The 20,087-nt window shown below is 32.4% G+C and overlaps 4 protein-coding genes across 7 annotated transcripts; 2 read left to right on the top strand and 2 right to left on the bottom strand.

Annotated features, from left to right (window-relative positions):
* Positions 1-256: 256 nt before the first annotated feature.
* Positions 257-4,542, bottom strand: LOC116337153. 3 transcript variants are annotated; one of them, XM_031761510.1, is made up of 11 exons: positions 4,264-4,542; positions 4,066-4,187; positions 3,893-3,916; positions 3,242-3,553; positions 3,077-3,179; positions 2,562-2,993; positions 2,368-2,495; positions 2,273-2,296; positions 1,881-2,195; positions 1,734-1,813; positions 257-1,035 (listed from the first exon to the last, which is right to left on the bottom strand). In XM_031761510.1, the coding sequence occupies exons 1-11, from the start codon at positions 4,419-4,421 to the stop codon at positions 391-393; spliced, it is 2,343 nt and encodes a 780-aa protein (XP_031617370.1). In that variant the 5' UTR covers positions 4,422-4,542; the 3' UTR covers positions 257-390. The 3 variants fall into 3 exon arrangements, with proteins under 3 accessions (XP_031617370.1, XP_031617380.1, XP_031617389.1); XM_031761520.1 differs by having other exon boundaries at positions 3,893-3,914; positions 4,066-4,146; positions 4,264-4,284; XM_031761529.1 differs by lacking the exon at positions 1,734-1,813 and having other exon boundaries at positions 891-1,068.
* A 3,396-nt stretch (positions 4,543-7,938) lies between these two features.
* LOC116338096 lies at positions 7,939-10,396 on the top strand. 2 transcript variants are annotated; one of them, XM_031763164.1, is made up of 5 exons: positions 7,939-8,104; positions 8,711-9,085; positions 9,653-9,758; positions 9,838-10,101; positions 10,171-10,396. In XM_031763164.1, the coding sequence occupies exons 2-5, from the start codon at positions 8,976-8,978 to the stop codon at positions 10,219-10,221; spliced, it is 531 nt and encodes a 176-aa protein (XP_031619024.1). In that variant the 5' UTR covers positions 7,939-8,104; positions 8,711-8,975; the 3' UTR covers positions 10,222-10,396. The 2 variants fall into 2 exon arrangements, with proteins under 2 accessions (XP_031619024.1, XP_031619032.1); XM_031763172.1 differs by lacking the exon at positions 7,939-8,104 and having other exon boundaries at positions 8,614-9,085.
* A 2,615-nt stretch (positions 10,397-13,011) lies between these two features.
* On the top strand, positions 13,012-16,091 carry LOC116337877 (odorant receptor Or2-like). The gene is made up of 6 exons (XM_031762816.1): positions 13,012-13,385; positions 13,457-13,649; positions 14,410-14,676; positions 15,119-15,224; positions 15,304-15,567; positions 15,637-16,091. Exons 1-6 carry the CDS (start codon positions 13,088-13,090, stop codon positions 15,685-15,687), a joined length of 1,179 nt encoding a protein of 392 aa, XP_031618676.1. The 5' UTR covers positions 13,012-13,087; the 3' UTR covers positions 15,688-16,091.
* A 990-nt stretch (positions 16,092-17,081) lies between these two features.
* Positions 17,082-19,303, bottom strand: LOC116336907 (calpain-A-like). The gene is made up of 4 exons (XM_031761116.1): positions 18,707-19,303; positions 18,361-18,593; positions 18,064-18,292; positions 17,082-17,991 (listed from the first exon to the last, which is right to left on the bottom strand). The coding sequence occupies exons 1-4, from the start codon at positions 19,093-19,095 to the stop codon at positions 17,208-17,210; spliced, it is 1,635 nt and encodes a 544-aa protein (XP_031616976.1). The 5' UTR covers positions 19,096-19,303; the 3' UTR covers positions 17,082-17,207.
* Positions 19,304-20,087: the final 784 nt, after the last annotated feature.

Below are 20,087 nucleotides of genomic sequence, written 5' to 3'. Positions count from 1 at the left end.
CACTTTCTCGTTGCTCAGGTTTTTTAACCTATTGCAAGATGCCCGTTTGTGTGTCTAACGCACACCAATAATTGGTTTATCCAAAAACAAGATTCAAGCAAGGGTTTGTTTAACATGCTCTCTTGAAGAAATTTAAAATTTTAGTTACAAATTGGCAGTTACATAAGTTACAAAAATTCAAGATAAATCGACTGTATTTTATCTAAATTTGATTGTCTGATAAAAATCACAATAATCTTAGTGAAATGAAGCACCGTTTTTCGTCAGTGAAATTAATTTATTTCGAGAGAATTATTTTAATGTGATATTTTCATTCGATGCGATCAAACGAGATCAGGTCTGAAATATGAAACATTTGAATCATTCGTATGAAGTTGAATTGGCCAAAATTCAATTATTAATCTCTGTATAATTAGAGACAGTTTGTCTGCAAATGGGACATTTATTTCTTGATATTGGTTGTTCTTTCCATTTGAGCCAACAATCCCCACATGTTTCCTTATGATTGCATGGCAATAGAAGGGCACTTTTCTTATTTACACAGCACAGTGTACATGCATCATCGTCTTCGTCTTCTTCTTCTAGTTTTTTGTTTTTTCCTTTTTTTGGATCTGGTTTTGTTGGCTTTTTTGGTCCTTGAACTTCTTTAGAACCTAAAACGAGTTCGGGATTTTGAAATGGTTGACCAATTGCTGTCCAAAACCCTGTACGTTCCTCATTTTTTGTTATCGAAACGAAGAATTTTTGCCCAACATGTTCTGGTTTCAGGGTACCGTATATACCAACAACTATATCCGAATTCGATGCATTTCTCTGAGTTGTCATTAAAATAGGTCTTCGATTTTTGCTGTCAACGCCCAATACACATAACCGCTTAGTAGATGTTGCGAGATGTAAAAAAAATGCAAGTCCATGTTTGTCATCTAATTCTGTGTAATTAATGCCACGTTGAAATGAATAAAAGTCGTAGTCCACGTAGATATCAACATCTCCAATTGGATCCGTAATCCCTTTATAGGTGTTGGTATGGATTACTTGCAGGGTTTTTCATAGATACGAAATTTGTATCTAGATAAGATAAAGATTTTCAGTATTTCAAAAAATTAAAAAGATAAGATAAAGATAAGATATCTTGAATATCTATCTTTTCTAAAATCTATCTATTATTTTTAGATATTTTTCGCGACGATTAACTACAAATAAAAACCCAAAATATTCTGTTTCCTTTCGTCGTTCTATTTTTCAAATATTTTACGATTGTGTTTTAAAAGTAAAATGCGCTCGAAATTCGTTGATAAAATTCGATTTCTTTGTGGTGTGAATATCAATTTGGATTGATTGAAAAAACACTATAACAAATATGTCTGACGTTAATTTGCCATAAAAATTATTTTTGAAACACTTTTCATAACTAAAGTCACAAAAAATTTTGATTTTTGTATGGTAGCCATGTCTGTATGCTATCTTAATGGTTTGAAACTTTGCGGAGGGTTTAGAGAAATTTCAACCAAAATTAAGGGTATCTCTCATACAAAATATTCGTTTTTGAGCCAAAAATTGAAATATTTGTATACATCTATATCTTTTCTAATGATATTTTTTTGGTAAAGATAGATAGATATTAGGCGTATCTAAATTATTAATATAGCAGTTAGATAGATATTAGATTTTATCTATCTACGATATCTTTTGTAGATATAGATAGATACGTATCTATGAAAAACCCTGATTACTTGAACATAGCTAGCATCGCCACTTTTAATGGAATAGTGTATTTTTGGTCCAGAGTCAGGATTTTTCGTAGGATCGAGAGCTATTTGAAATCGACAACTTGTTTTAAAAATACTTCTTTCCACTGAATCTTTTTATAGAATACATACCCAACAGTAATCTGACCTTTCCGTCGGTTTTTTTATTCAAATATTGACAAGTTCGACCAGCGATATGCGCACCAAAGCTCCAGCCGCTAACATCAACCTGTGATAAATTCCTAAGACATTGCTGTCTGTTCGATGCAATACATTTTTGTATTACGCCAAGCACCAAGTCCCGTCCCAACTTTGCCACATATTCAAGCCTCTGGGTTTTCACCATTTTTTTTATATGATCAAACATTCGATGAGCGGAGTTCATCCAACTTGGTTTGTATGCATACAATGCGATACAAATATTTTTTCCGGATGCCCTGAACCATTCTAAAAAATTGAAAATGATTAAAATTTATAACATTTATTAAAAATAAAACGTTAGCAAAATATAAAAAGAAAAATACCTTTGGCAAATGATTGGAGCAAATCTGATGATTTCAAAGAATCGTTTGATTAAAATTAGATAAAGCAATATTAACTAAATTAAAAGAATATTTACCGAAAGATGAACCGACCATATTGGCAACTCCATGGAAATACAACGATAGATCTCTTCCATTATCTAATTTTTCAACTAAAGCTGACGGAATGCTTCCATTCACTACAGTCGTATAAAATGCACTTTGGCTGGAAAAAGAAATAGATATAAACAGAAAAATGAAAAATGAAAAATAAAAAACTTGGAATACATACGACTCTGGTGTTATACACGAAAATCGAATTGGATCTCCCTTATATTGGAATTTATCAATGTCCATCTCTTTAGGATTTTCTTTCATTCCCGAAACCAGTTCGGCTTTTGCCAATAGCCCAAGTCTTTTCCAAAATTCAATGCGTTGCTCTCTGTTGATCGAAACAAAAAAAATTTGTCCACGCTGTTCTGGTTTCAGGGTACCGTATATACCGACAACTATTTCCGATTTCCCGAAAGAATCTCTTGCATTTTTCAACAAAATACCATCTCTTCTTTCCTCCAGAGTGCCTATTATACAAAATCGCTTAGTTGATGTTGCAAGATGTAAAAAAAATGCAAGTCCATGTTTGTCATCTAATGGACTATTTTCGGAGTAGTAATAATCGTAATTTACATAGATATCTACATCTCCAATTTGATCCCATATTGATCTATATTTCAAAGAAAATGAAACGTCCCGAAATTACTTGAAAATTGACATCACATCATTTTTATTTTGTGGAAAAAACTATACCTGTATTTGTTTGTATGAATTACTTGAACATAGCTAGCATCACCACTTCTAATGGTACCGTTTATTTGTGGTCCGGAGTCCGAAATGTTTGGTGGGTCCAGAGCTATAATCGACACGTGTTTTGAGAATACTTCTTTCCACTGAATCATTTTATAGAATACATACCCAGCAGTAATCTGACCTTTCCGTCGATTTTTGTATTCAAATATTGACAAGTTAGACCAGCGATATGCGCACCTAAGCTCCAGCCGCTAACATCAACCTGTGATAAACTTCTAAGACATTGCTGCCTCTTTGATGTAATACATTTTTGTATTACGTCAAGCACCAAGTTCCGTCCCAACTTTGCCACATATTCAAGCCGCCGCGTTTTCACCATATTGTTTATATTATCATATATATAACCAGATGTAAGCCAACTCGGTTTATAACCATACGTTACGATACAAATATTGTTTCCAGATGCTTTGAACCATTCTAAGAAGAAGAAAAATTTGAGTGAGTATGTGAAAAAGTAATTGAGAGGGTTTTCATAGCTCTTTATTTGTTAAAAAAACCTTGGGTAAATGATTTAGTCGCGAATAGATCAATTTTATTGAAGTTGTAAAGTAATTGGTTTTTTCAATAAAAAGTCACAATAATTCGAAAACAATTCGGAATAAGTTTAATAAGTTTAATTTGATATATAGAAAGGACGGAGATCTAACGAATTATTTGCGTCGAATTCGCGAGTTTTTTTCAGGCACGCAACATTTTGATCGAGATCCGATCCCCTTGTATAAAACGTTGGCAAAATATAAAGAGAGAAAAACTTACCTTTTGCAAATGATTGTAGTACCTCTATTTAAAAAAAAAAATACGGTTTTAATTTGAATATAAAGCAAGTTGCTTAGTTTTGATCAAAAGTACTTAAAAATTATTCGATGGAATCGTTTGCTTAACCACAATTACCGTATTATAATCTTAAATAAATTAATAGGAGTATTTACCAAAGGAATAACCGACCATGTTTCCAACTCCATGGAAATACAACGATAGACTTCTTCCATTATCTAACTTTTGAATTAAAGCTGAAGGAATACTTCCATTTACTTCAGTCGTATAAAATGCACTTTGACGGAGCAAAGAAATGGATACAAACATAAATGATTAAATAAAATGAAAAATCTAAGACTTGAAGTACATACGCATCAGATGTATAACATGAGAATCTTATTGGATCTCCTTTGTATTGAAAGTCATCAACATCAAAAGAGCCGCTGCTTGAACTTGATCCAAAAAACCAAACAGCATTGCATCTGTTTTGAAATGCTGTAAAAATGATCACGTACAAGAAAATATTCATATTTTCTCACTTATTTTTTTATCACTTTGTCTCGAGTATGTTTAACAAACAACTTGTTTATGTGGCCAAACTCCAATTAACCAGTGACCGGTTCGCGCATATTTCTATGCCTGATAGCTATGCTAAGCATAGCGGAGACGTAAGCCGCAACGCACCCGTCGCCATTCGATTCGAGCTATATTGTATGCGCACGGTCGTCTGCATAAACGAACATGTGTATTGTTCATATAGAGTGAACGGCGATGCGTCGGTTGCGTTTGCGGCTATGCTTGGCATATCTATGCTACCTAGCGTATTTAGGCAAGCATAGAAATATGCGCGAACCGGTCACTGCAATTAACTATACTCTATCAAGGCTTATTCATAAGAGAGAAATGTTTTCAAATTTTAAAATTGCCAACACATCTCTCAAAAGTAAATATTTTTCTAATTTTTTAATGACGTCTTTGGATAATTCCAATGTGAAAAAAATAATAGTTACATCTATAAATCTAACTTTTTCGAATTGTTTTCAAATTTTCTCCTTTTAACGAACAGTTGAAAGTATGCCTTATCTGGTGTAATACTTCAACCAGATGTGGAAAATTAGAATAAGTACAGTGTACGAGTCTTTACGGAAATGAAAATAATATTTTGTGTGAATTCAAGCCAAATTCATAAAACATGCAGAATTGAAAGAATTGATAAATAATTATCTGGATTCGCGCTTGAATTTTATCAATTTTTTACACCAAAATTGAAATAAATAGTAATACTGATCCTAGGGCGTACAGTGGCTGCTGCGACTACTACGGCACCATTCGCTCACTGAGGTTAAGCTGCATTTGCTTTGGCCAGTGTTTGAATGGGTGACCGATAGAACATCGTATGTAAGCTACTAACGTTACTAACGGGTTTTTGAGCCAAATCGCATCGGCTTGATAGCAGCTTGACAGCGCATCAGCTGGATAGCAGCTGAATAGCGCACCAGCTTGATAGGAGCTGATAGCGCATCAGCTTGATAGCGTCACAAAATCACCGAGAAAAAAATAATCTTGCGTAATAATTACGCCTTTGGGTCTGTGGAAAAAACTGAATAGCTTAAGCATGAGCGACACCTCCTAGCTCCCCAATTAAAAAAAAAAAAAAAAAAAAAATACTGATCCTTACGCTAAATGGCAATATTTGCAACAAATAGACTAAATTATAAAATCTTGTAACTAGATTTTGAGATAATATTTAAAATAAAGTAACACATTGAAAAAATAACGAAAGCCATTTTCTGTACCTTCTCGAACAAAATTTCGAAAACCGATCGCCAACATGTTTCGAAATGATTTCATAGTTTCGCCTAATACAATATCTTTCCCGTAGTTCGTCAGTATAACAATCACTTCTGTCGCTACATTCCAGCGCCTGACGTCAGTTGCCTGAGCTGATTCATCTGGCTGAAAATATCTCAATATAATGTCTGATTATAAATAAAATTTTGAAATAAAACTGTAAACAAGTTGTTTTTAAAAGGTTTTATTTATTCAAATGGAATTGGTGATTATCGACAGTTGAACGAGTCTTTTACGTTAAATACCAGATTAAATATATTAAGTATATATTTCAATATTTTGGTAAACTTTTAATGTTGGAGCAAATTTCATTTCTTCTGAAACCAAATTGTTTGTGGATCCTCTCATTTTTTTTGGGAGCAAAAAAACTGCCAAACTTTTTTTTCCACAAAGGATTTTTAAACAAATCGAAATATGATCATAGCTATGAAGTCCCTACTAAAATACTAAAAAATCAGATGGTGTCGGCATTTGTAGAAATATTTTTAAATTCATTTGAACGACACATCATTGAGGCATTTGTACACTAAGTGGATATGCAATGGAAAAAAACACACAATCGTAGAATAAAACGAATAATTGTATTTTCATTTCAAATTTTTTGCAAACAATAATAATACACTCATTTTATAATTTTATTCTGAATTCTTGAAAAAAAAAAACATTTGTTATAATGCAGCAGTGAGATTTATTTACATTCATTTAAAAAAATAATAATTTTGATTTACGTTCGTTTGATTTCATTTTGACAATAATTTTCTGGGAAGAAAATTACGGGATACGTGACTCGAATAAACTCCATTTATAATATTAGTTTTAATCATTGCACAGTGTGATTGCAGCACTTTTAACAAAGCATATTGTAAGTGGACCGTACGCTCCGTCGAGTGGTTGATCATTCGTAAAATGTATGATAAACTAAAAGAGACCACGATTTCAATCAGTGATAAATAGTGCCTATTTCCATTGCAACGCCAGGCTCGACAGGTAATTAATCGAAACAAAAAAAGTTCGCGTTGTACAACTTGTAACTAACTTGTACAAAAATCTTTTGCATCTTCTGGGGATGAAATACAATTACGACGAAATCCAGCGGTGAATCAATTCGATCGAATACAACGATTAAAAGAAAATACCTCCAACGTAAGATATTTCAATGAGTGCAGTTCTTTGGATTTAAGAGAAATCATTTGATCATCATCAGTAATCAAGACAATGTTTTCAGAGAACATTCTTCACTTTCTTGTGATCATAAATCAATTTATGTTCGTCAAATGACCCATTAAAATCTGATTTGATATTTTCACGTAGGCCTGACTTAAGAATGGTTTATTTTAACTCAATCTTTTAAGTACGGCGACATAGAAAGACAATAGGACAGACGAACCATTCTCTCGAATACAGAGACCAATTTGCATATTTTATATTAAATATTCGCCAAATGCGAAGCCACACAGTGAGCTATGGAACAATATACTGTAATATATGTATACTAGCGCCACAGTCGATTCGACGTCCAAGAAGTACACCTAATCAATTAGATGTTAAAACACTTTCACGCACACCAATGAATTGCCGCATACTCTATAGAAGAGAAGCAATTTCTGGTGTTGAAATGCTGTTTTAAAACGTCACCGTCTATTATCGTTTGTGGCGTTACTGTACGAATACATTTGTCAATAGACGCACGGTGTGTGCGAAGCGTAGGTATACATTTGACTGGTATCACACCCAATTAAGGCTTATAATAAGTTTTGTTTTATGCATGAAAATTGATTCGAAGCTATTTCTTATAATTTTCTTATGGACATTTCCATGAAAAATCGGGTTTGAAAATAGTGAATAATGTGTGTGTTACCTTATCTCTCTACGTCAGCTCCCAAATTGAATCTGCTAATTTTTATCGTCATTATATATTTATATAGAAAAAAATTATTACAAAAAATTGTATGTTCAAATGTTGGTTTTCAAATAAATGTGTTTCTCTCAAATTATTATATTCATGTCGTGTGTTAAATACACTTGGTAGAACATTTATTCACATATGCACTTTTCACACTTTTTTTATTCACGGCAATTTAATCATTATTTATTGTATTATCAGTGCATTTATTATTAATTCAAATATATCTTTACGCTACCGACGCACTGCAACATTAAATGAAACTTAGATTTAGTTTTCGCTAAAAAGCTCTTGAAGAACGTCGAATCTCGCCAAACATATAAACATTTGAATACAATCAGTTCAAAAGCAAGATCTATTATCATTTGATTCAATAGTTTTTTTCTCTACATTTGTTACGTTTTCATGTGAATGTCAATTCTTCATCATTCAAAATGAGTTGATGTGCAAAAAGTCGGGTAAATTTTCTAGCAAGGAGGTTTTGATATTTTCGCTAAAATTATCATGACCATTCAATTCGATTCATCGTCATGCATTCTCTTGTTATTTTTATACTTGTTACATATCTAGGGGCTCGGAAGTATTTTTTATCGGAGAATAACCACGCATAATCACAAATAGTGACACATTTTGACTAGTGACTTACTGTGAATATTCATGAATTTTCGAGATTATCGTGGTTATCGTGGTTGTCGTGGCTATTGTGATTATCGTTAATACGCAAAATGGCGATGAATGTTGCATTTCATTTCACAGTGAAACGTCACTTGTAAAATCAAACAGGCTTGCAATATTAACTACACACTTTTGAAGTTCTTCATCCAAATTATTTTTTTTGTCAAAGAAATATTACTTTTTTAGCCTGAAATTTGATTTTATACAATAATAACAACGATTATATTAATTTTATTTTGTGTTTTGTGTGTTTCAATCGGGTAAAAAAATTGAAGATTTCTATCGGGGCAGAATTTTGAAAACTTCAACAAGTTTCCTTCTAAGTCGATCAAATTAAAATCAAAAATAAACTCGAATATCTATCCTTTTATAATTTAAATGTATTCCAGGCATAGCTTCTGAACCATAGATGATGACGTAAATTTTTTTAGAGGGGAGTGATGGCAAGATTCCGTAGGCGATCCCTGACGAAGTCAACAATTTGTTCATACTCGATCAACCTTGCGACAAGTGGCTCTAGTACAACAAACTACCGAATTTCTATGTATCTTCATAAATTTTTTGATTAAATTGGTTAATTTTTCTGCGCAACCCTGGGATTAAATATTTTTTTGAATTCCACTAATTTATACATCGATACATCAAGCAATATGAATGGTAAAATGGTTCTTGTGTATAAACAGAAATGGGGCGTTTGGTTATCAAAAATGGGAAAATTACCCCCCAAAAATGGGGAATTGTCTGTCAAAAGTAATGTACCCCGGGTAATTTTTATTTCTATAAATATTTGATTTTGTTGAAAATGTTATTATCAAACGTCGTTCATATAAAGAAGCCATAAGAAAACCATAGATTTATTGCCTAAAACGATAAAAAATAAAATTCACATATAGTTGGCGCTGCATTCTATGCAAACTTGTTTTCCGTTGCAACGGACTAAGTGGAAAGTATACGCTTATTACATAGAATGTAGCGCCAACTATACGTGAATTTTATTTTTTTATCATTTTAGGCAGTAATCTTATCGCTTCTTTGCAATATATACAATAAACATTGGATGTTTAACGTATATGTCTTTTTTATTTTATTGGTTTTGTTCGAAATGAACAATGCCGAAATCACAAATAAAATCTTATTAGAGTAAAAAAACAACATACAGAATTAAGAATTAAAACATCAAAGTGATATGTGCTGTTTTTGCTCTAAGCATTCAATGTGGTGTTTTAACTCTATATTCGCTTTAGTGCTCAATTATTTCCTATGTTGTTTTCCCAAAAAGATGTTTTTTTTTTTAAATTTGGGGCTCTCATTTCTTATTTATGTTGATTTAGATTTGTTTCGCAGTTCATCGATATTTATGCGTTTGCAAATTTAGTATTAGTAATATGGGGTATTGTTACTGTATGTGGTACAATGATGATGATTCATATTGGATTAGTTGAGTATTTCATATATTTTACATTTAATTCAATCCAAAATAAATTTCTCTTACCTATTTGTTATATTGGAAATTCAGTCACAAGACCCCGTAGACTGGCCAGCGCTTCTGATTACCATCTGGCAATTATTTTGGACATTTGCTTTTTTATTCTTATATTGTTACCGCGGCGAAGAAGTAAGCTATGCATTTGAGGAACTGGCTGATGAGATTTCTCAATGTGAATGGGACTCGTTTCCATACCAACTACAACGCATTCTACCCACTGTTTTGATTGCTGCCCAAGATTCGGTCCAAATTAAAACATATGGTTACGCTTGTACACATGAGAGATTTCAAAAGGTAATAATGTAAAGGTGTAAATATCGAATTGGATTTAAATTAATGCGACTTAAATTAACATTTTTACAGATTGTCAACGGCGGTTATTCATACTACGCTATTCTCCGCGAGTTCTACTGAGTGAATCAATCGATGTTGGATTTTTATGGAACTTAAGTATATTGGATGACAAATATGTTTTTGAAAAAGAAAAAAAAATATTTTGAATGCAATTTGCATCTTACACATATTCGCACATATTTTATCGCAAACTTTATTAATTAACACAAACTAGAACAATAAATCTGAAAAACCGGTGGGCGCTGGTGAAGCACTTTTTGTATGGAAATATTTGTTGAAAATTCAACAATACGCCACCTACAGAGTTGGTAAATGCACCTCACGAGTGCGCGCCCTTATAAGTTGTGTGCAACTCTTCTTGGGTGCGCGCACCTGATTCCATATAAATGTTGGGTGCGCGCACTTGGAATTTTTTTCTTGCTTATTTCAATATAAAAAATCGTCAAAAATGTATTTTTTACTTAATTTTTTCCATTTTGAATTTTTTCACATGCAAAAACTGTTTACATGTAAAGCAATGTGGTTCAAAAGACAACCAGCAGGCGGCTACTTGTAGCTGTCAAAATATATAAGAAACACAATTTGACAGTATTTTGTATTGATATATTGAAGATGACCAAATAAAAAATGGAAAGATTTAAGTAAAAAATACATTTTTTTCAATTCTTTATATTGAAATAAGCACGAAAAAAATTCCAAGTGCGCGCACCCAACATTTATATGGAATCGAGTGCGCGCACCCAAGAAGAGTTGCACACAACTTGTAAGGGCGCGCACTTGTGAGGTGCATTTACCAACTCTGGCCACCTATCAAAGACAATAAAGATTTTCGTTACTACTGCTATCTTAACATAGCTCTAGCGAACTATATAGCTGTATTGCAAATGTATTAGTACTGACACCGATTCTGTGTATGCGCGTGTGTTGTAAATTTTGCACAAGCAGCTACGGTTGACGACTGAGTGCCGAATTTGCAATACAAACGGACACACGAAATCAGAGTCAGTGTGTTCTTTAGTAACAAAAATCTTTATGTATTTTAATAGATGTCGTATTCGTTGAATCCGGAGCCCGATCATGGTATAGGATTTCCTATTTAAGATTTTTTATTTTCAAAAATGTAAAAAATTAAAATCTATTTATTTCTACTGTTTTATTTTAACAGTTTAACGCAGTTTAATCGATTCATTATGATTTTGCCAAACCGTAACGGCCATATTGTCACAAACGTCAATTAGTACTCGAAATACGCATTAGAGGTGTTGTTAGCTACGGGCATGATCAGGTTTCGGTTGAATCTTCAACAACTTAGTTTTCACCGAGGGCCTTAATCCACTATTTTTCAATCAAACAAAAAACTGTAGTGATGCGGGCGTATCAAAATGGAGTGATAAAGCAATAAAATGTTAATAAAACGTTTCACTTGAATAAAAATTATTCATCTAATTCGTGTACACAAACGACACCACTGCGTCTTGAAGTCAATTCGAAATTTGATCCAAAAATAAAAATTTCCAATGGATTAAATTTTTTTTAAAAGATATAATAATTATTTTCCAAAATTTATTTGGAATTTAAATCAAAAAAATAAAATTATTTACTTTGACTAAATAACACAATCTCTTTATTTTGGATAGATATTAATCCGGGCTGTTTATGAATATCTGGATATTTATTACGAAAACAATAGAAGTGTTATAACCTAGGGGGTAGACACGATTTAATGACAAAATATTGTTATAAAATTACTCATCAGAGTTACAAAGATCTACAAAGATTTGAAAAGATCTAAATTGTTTCGGAATAAATTAGATTGATTCGACCATATTTTGACAATTTGTTGTTTTGAGCTATCAGATTCCGCCATTTTGATTTTTTCTGACACTGAACGATTCACAAAGATCCAAATTTATCAAGAATGTGATGGAAGATCTTTGGGAATTTTGGATCTAAAAAGATTCATAAAGATTCAAAATATCCCCAAAGCAATAAATAGTAGAAATTCATTGTCTTTCAATTCTATTTTTGTTATTAATCATGGCGAAACTGATTCGATTTATTTATTATTGCATTAGTAGGGTAATATGATTATTGTCAACTATAGTTGGCTGCTACAGTTAACCATGGTTTATTTTAATTAAGTTAAACAAACGGCTTACCAAATTTAACTAGGAGTATTTATTTTCACAGTGCCAAAACACTCAGTCACTTTTTCTGCTCACAGATATTCACTAATCATCTATTTACTAATTTACATTTTAGAATATGAATAAATGAATAATATGTTAAATATTCAAATAAAAACCATAAATCAATAAAAAGCATTTTATTTACAAACGATTTTTGTATTTAATTTGGAAATCCATCAACCATCTTGAGTACAGTATAAAAATGGGACGAAATGGGATAAGTAGACTAAAAAAGATTAGTTTTACATTATAAATTGTCTTCTACAATTCTTATATATATATATATATATATATATATATATTATTTTCTTCGAATATATTCAAGTCATGCCAATCGTAAAACTGGAAAATAAATAGCTTCATCTGTTACGATCCCATTATTAATATAAAAATAATTGATGATCAAATAAATAAGTTCCGTTGTTTAAATAGTCCTCGTCAATTTTGATATGGAACATAATGGAACCTCTGCGACGTTTACAAACTAAATAGAACAAGCCAAATACGAAACATATGCACTTTTCATACTCTATTCTCAGCAATTTAATCATCATTTATTCTATGACGCAGTGCATTTATTATTAATCCAAATATATCCTTACGTAACGGATGCACTCCAACATTAATTGAAACTTAGATTTAGTTTTCGCTAAAAAGCTCTTGAAGATCGTCGAATCTCTCTGAACATATAACAATTACATTCGAAATTTGTGAAAAAGATTTTTCGTTTAATCAAAATGAAAAATTTCCAAATACTTATAAACCTATATGATTTTCTGGGAAAGAGAGATTCCAAGTCGCCGGATAAAAAATTGAAATTTTTCAATATTCGAAATTTAACAAACATCTTTTTTATCGCCACATTCATCATTCAATCAACCGCATTTCTTCTTATCGACGCTAAAACCTTCACTGAATATGCCAACTCAGGTTATATTTCCGTTACATCTGTGCTATTATTTTTGACCTCAATTACTGGGAAATCTGAAAAAATCTTTCCATTGTTTGAAGGCTTCGAAAATGCTATACAAAAACGTAAGAATTACATATGCTTTCTGTTGTATTGTTTAATATCGCTCAATTTCACATTTTAATAATTGATATAGGTTCGGTAAATGTTTCGTCGGCGGAAGTTTTTATGGAGTCTATAAATGGAATTGAACGTTTTTTGAGATGGCTTGATAATAGTTTCCACATAACATTTGTATGCTTGATGCTACCAAATCTCTGTTTCATGTTGTACATGATTTTTACTAAAGATCTTGAACCCGAAGATTACGTACTACCTTTTTTTGCCTGGTAAGTTTTGGTTTTGTGCACACACCTATTTATGCATTAGGCGTATTACAATCACCTAAATAGGTATCTAGATTGATATTGCTAAGTTAGAAACAAAAACACAGTTGATCTAGTTTATATTTTGAATTTCGGAACATTCGAAAATTGTTAGAATATGAGTGGATGAAAAATTAAAGTATTGTATATAACTTGCTATGTAATTGCACCGAAATGACTGAATTTCACCTGAAAGTCTTTTGTTACGGAGAACTTGTTACTGACTTAAACCACGGTACTTAAAACCATATGTGTCCATGGGAATAAAAGTGGCAATACAAAAACGGAATCTGAAGAATGTCACATAAATTTTTTTATTTATTCCCATGGATACATATGAATCATCTATTAATTGAACCGTTGAGAAACAAAGATACTTACCTTGTGACACCTATAACCATATAAACTTGCCTTGTGACACCTATTGAATAGTGAGAAAAATTGCATTTGGGGCAACCAATAGAAGTTCGAAATTAGAGAGAAACAGTGAAACATTTCATAACAAACTGCATCATAACTTAAGTTGCAGTTTGTTTCTCATTATTTTATTGTTGTTCTCTAATTCTCAACTCTTAAATGTTGACATTTGATTTACATTCCAGTTTAAGTTGAAGATTTTTTCTCAACTTTTCTGAAGGTATCTTTGTTTCTCAACGGTTCAATTGTAAAAATTATGCATCAAGAGCATTTACATTCTGCACATTTATTATTATCAAATCCAAAGGTTACCATTCAACTGGCGAACACCTACTGGTTATGCAATGGCTTTCGTTCTTCAATGTGGAAACGTATATTATTTATTCATGAATTGCATTGCACTTGCTGGAGTTTACGTAGCAGCTACTTTGATGTTAATATCATTTTCCAATGATGCTAGAGGAGAAATGAATATTATCAAGAAACTTAACAAAACTTACCTTACAAAAGGAAATGAAAGGGAAGTAGTGAATAGATTTTGCGAATTAATTCAACTCCACATCGATGCAAAACAGTTAAGTTGAATTCAATTTCTTTATTAATCAGTGCAACAACATCCACATTGTTCAAAGTATTTTAAGACGATCGGATCTATTTCCTTTCATGCTGAAACATGCTCAATTAATATTTATACTACTTTATTTATAATATTATAATTACCTCAAAATTTAAATGTACAAAAATCATTTTCTTCACGTTCACAGTACACAAAAAAAATATCTACCAACTATTTTCGTCACAAAATTATATCAGAAAGACCTCGATAGAGGTTTTTTTATTTGATATACCAATCAATTTAAGTAATTCTACTACTATTGATTTTTGTGTATATACATGTTGAATTTTGAAATTAATCTTCTATAGTTTCGAACTACCAACTTCTACTATGACTGTGGATATCACTTTTTTTTCGCATTTTATATCTAAATTTTCAATTATTATCAATACTGATTTAGATTTGTTTCGGAGTTCAACAAGATTTATGCGAAAATGATTTTGTTATTCTTAACATGGTGTATGGTTACTGTGTGTGGAACGCTGCTAATGATTCAAATTCAATTGGTTGAGTATTTCATATATTTTACATTTAATTCAATCCAAAATAAATTTCTCTTACCTATTTGTTATATTGGAAATTCAGTCACAAGACCCCGTAGACTGGCCAGCGCTTCTGATTACCATCTGGCAATTATTTTGGACATTTGCTTTTTTATTCTTATATTGTTACCGCGGCGAAGAAGTAACCTCTGCATTTGAGGAACTGGCTGATGAGATTTCTCAATGTGAATGGGACTCGCTTCCATACCAACTACAACGCATTCTACCCATTGTTTTGATTGCTGCCAAAGAGTCGGTCCAAATTAAAACATATGGTTTCGCTTGTACACATGAGAGATTTCAAAAGGTAATAATGTAAAGGTGTAAATATCGAATTGGATTTAAATTAATGCGACTTAAATTAACATTTTTACAGATTGTCAACGGCGGTTATTCATACTACGCTATTCTCCGCGAGTTCTACTGAGTGAATCAATCGATGTTGGATTTTTATGGAACTTAACTATATTGGATGACAAATATGTTTTTGAAAAAGAAAAAAAATATTTTGAATGCACTTTGCATCTTACACATATTCGCACATATTTTATTGCAAACTTTATTAATTAACACAAACTAGAACAATAAATCTGAAAATCTTACTTTTCACCGAGGGCCTTAAACTACTATTTTTCAATCAAACAAAAACTGTAGTGATGCGGGCGTATCAAAATGGAGTGACAAAGCAATAAAATGTTAAGCGACACCAATGGATCTTGAACTAAATTCGAAATTTGATCTGAAAAAAATCCTAATGGACTGAAATAAAGTTAGAAGGCTAACCAAATTTAAGTTAAATTGTTTATTTTCACAGTCAACAGTCCAACCAATTTGTCCTATCAATTTTTTTACAAGAGATTTACTAATCTACTTGTGTGAGTCAACTCTTTTCAACAATTTCCATTAATGCAAATATGTTCCGTATTTTTATTATCTATCGATTTTTTCTCTACATTTGATAAGTTTTTATGTGAAAGTCAATTCGTAATCAGTCAAAATAGGAAAATGTGCAAGAAAAAAAAAAGAGTAAATGTTCTAGCGATAAAGTTTTGATATTTTACCGATACACTGCAAAATTAATTGATTTAGTTTTCGCAAAAAAACACATAACAATTACATTGGAAAATTAAAAACAGTTAGTTGATGGAATTAAACATTTTTTAAAATTGATGTACAATATCATAGTTCCCAAATAACGTTTTTATGCTAACGTAGCGTCACCAAATCTCGTTTTCATTTTGTAAGTGTTTTTTTTCTCTAAAGGTCTTGAACCTCACTATGATGAACACGCACCATTTGCAATTTTGTATACAATCAATAATCGATTTGGTTGAGTGGAAGCATACAGCTTTAGATTTCATTGAAATTCAAAGGATCAAAATCAATTTTTCTCATTTTTACCATTAAAATATTTAAAATCGAGCAAGTTATTATATAAAACGCGTCATGAATTATTTTTCAATAGAAACTTGCTCGGTTTCCAATATTCAGAACAAATAAAAACAAAAAGAAAAAAATGTCTTTACTTTGATCCGTTGAAATCTAAAGCTGAACCTCTGGTATCACATGCTTAAACCAAATCGATTATTGAATTTTAACAGGCGAAATGTTTATTTGTACAGATTCCCTACAAAATTACAAATGGCGCGCATTAGCTTCGGTAAATAATTAAATCGAACGCTGAATTACTTAATTAATTTACCATACGAATGGTGAATTTGATAAAATTAAAACAAATGAAATAATTTAAACTATATTGTTCTGCTGCTGTGAGGTGCTAATTTAAAAAAATTTATTTAGAAAAAACCTTTGGTGTTTTGATTGGTTCACATTGTGTCAAAAAAAAAATACTTTCATTCGACAATAGTTCAAATTTGGAGAATATTTTATGAAATATGCGTAAGAAGTGCACTTGAGTTTTATTTGAATTTCACTTTGAAATTTGCTTTACTTTGATTCTACAAATTCAATGAAATTTTTTTGCTCCGAGAATACACGAATTAAAAATTCTCCTTCTTCATTTGGCTCAAATGTTGATGGTACAATTAAGTAATGACCTGGTTTCAATTTGAAGCGGCAAGTAACCTCACGCAAGTTTATAAACGCAGGTGCTCTAGCCACTGAAGCATTATATTTGAAAAAATTCATTTCGAGTGGTTTGTTTGGCAAATGGTTGTCGGTAACGCGATAAATAGCAAAGCCCATTGTTAAACAGTGCATGCCCATATTTTGTCTGGATCTTCGATTTTTCTGCATCAAAGCAACAATGATTGTACACAAATCTTCGTCGTCATCCTCGTCTGGATCCTCCAAAGTTACAAAGTATTGTGGATTTTGTGCAAATGTGGCCAAATTATTACGACAACCACCTGCGGACACTCCTTTAATCCACTGCCCTTCAAACACTGACGACACCCATCTTTTTCGACCATTATCAACTTTATCTTCGCTCAACGAGTCGGGGCTCAAACTGCAAATTTCAACTCTGTCAAAGTGTTTCAACCAATCATGATAGGCCATCCAAAATTCACCGTCCGAATCAAAGTTCAATCCGATTTCTTGCTTCACGTTATCTGGTATGAGGCGCCATACAGCTGATTTGTCGCTCCAAGGTCCGTTCCATTCGGCATCATTACCCCATGGATTTCGAAGCCGCACCATTTGAATTTTGCCAGTTGTATTTGGTGTTACAATGTCCATGAGTGCAATCTTAGTAATTGAATAGGCATGACTAGAAATTTCGTATATAAAAAAAAATCACATTTAAAATGTTCATTTCGAACTTCGATTCAAATAGCCCTACCCTCTTATCAGACCAAATTTCGTTTCAGCTTCTAATACACTTGGATCGGCTTCAATACTACATGCCATCATTGAATCACGTTCATGTCCTTTAATTAAAATATCGAAAAGATTTGCTGGTGCCTCCTTCAGTTCATACATTTCAGTTACACCGCCAGTAAAATCTTCCATAGCTTCACACGTAGAACCACCTCTCAATGCCTCATAGCTGCCGTGCAATTTCGCGTAGGCTTTTTCGATTCAAATGAAAAAAAAATGAAATTTACTGAAGGTCTGCAAATCCAAGATTATCGATTACCTTTTTCGAGCAGTACACTCCAAAATTCATTATCTTGCGATGAATGCATATACAAAAGTTCGCCATGATATGTTGGAAGACGATCATCAACACAAACATCAATCCATTTACCAAATTGCCAAAATCGAAAATGAAAGATGCCCGCATAGTTTTCGTCAAAGCTTTGATCATGCGGAACAACTCGAACAAACATTTCGGAGTTTTGTGTCAACGCTGCAGCTGCGGCGAGAAACCTAAAATAGTCTTTCTCTTAATTTTTTTTTATTTATAGTCGCGCTTTCATTAAAAGTTTATTTTATTTTGCTCAGTAATAAAATAAACTTAAAAGTTTAATTAACTAACTAACCAACAATCGCCGAGCTCTCCTTGTTTTACATCAAATCGCGAAAAACCATCGACAAAAAATTGCGGAATTTCAACGATTTCTTTAGGGCGCAACCATTTTATTTGACGACTAGTTTGCGTCGATAATTGCAACGATGACTCATTAGCGGGAAACTCACTATCTTCAAAAAGTATTTGATTTTTCAGACAATCAGTTCGCAATGTATCGAAATCTTGTTCTTTAAAATCTAGCTCATCTTCAGCTGCTTTCGGATCGTCGCTTGGGTCAGCCGGTTTTTGATCCTTGCTCGTATCACTTGTTGGCTCCAAATTGGCGGAATCATCATTTGGTTTGACTGTTTTTTCTTCCAACACAAGTGATTTTCGAAAAGCTCCACAAATGCAACGCATATTTTGATTGATTACAAAGCTTGTGTGTTTGTTAGTTTTTTATTCTCGCGTGATATGTATTTAAATATAAATGTTCACTTGTATATATGCCGGTATCTTCTGTACTTTCTTCAACTATTTCGCTTAGTCTCCTTTTGTTTATCTTTCTTCTATCATTGAACGATTTAAACACACTATGTTTTGACAAACTATATCATACTGAATGCCAAAATGAATTTGCCTCTTAGTTATCATACCATTATGCTAACAAATTCGCTATTTAGCATTATGACTGAGTAATGGAGGCGACAAATGATGCTCTTGGGAATATAATTCAGTGCATTTAAAAGCGACGCTTTCTAATTAAAAGAATTACATTGTGATGTCATGATGCGTGTTTGGTTTGATTTTATTACAATGGGAACGGTCAAATGTGTGAAAGTAACGGAAATTCGTATTGAAGAAATATTTGCTTGAGCATTTTTTGCAATTTTTGGAATGACATTGCTATCTAGGTCATCGTCAAGGGGCAAGGCCATAGAAAAACAAGGACTACACCTAGCAAATCCGAATAATTTTCCTTCTTTCAAACGAGGACATTGCGCTCAGCGTCCACCACTCCCCTTGTGGACGCCCCTGCAAAACCTATTCAAATAATAAAAAATAACTAACGAATTGATGATAATTGAAGGTTTTATTGGTTGAATGTACTGGATTGTTTTCCCCTTGGTTGTCATATTTACCATATGATATCAACAACATCAAACACTGATTGTTGTAAGCACCACCGAGCATACCGACTCAAAGTTAATTATATCGTGTTTTATTTGATCTAATTAAAAAAATGAAAACACTTAAAATTGCTAAATATGACGCTGTCTTATTTCACCAGTGATATTTTTGTCACACAAATGCTCCGAGTCCATCCGGCACTTTCCTGGTATTCACGTGCAGAACTTGCAAAATTATTCGGAATAAGTATTCACTAGTCTTCGGTACCCCATGACCACCGC

This window comes from Contarinia nasturtii, unplaced genomic scaffold, assembly GCF_009176525.2.
Source record: "Contarinia nasturtii isolate CC-2019 unplaced genomic scaffold, AAFC_CNas_1.1 Cnas_scaffold_78, whole genome shotgun sequence".
NCBI classification, from domain to species: Eukaryota; Metazoa; Arthropoda; class Insecta; order Diptera; family Cecidomyiidae; genus Contarinia; species Contarinia nasturtii.
The sequence above is the reverse complement of the archived record's forward strand: the minus strand, read 5'-3'. Positions and strand labels throughout refer to the sequence as shown.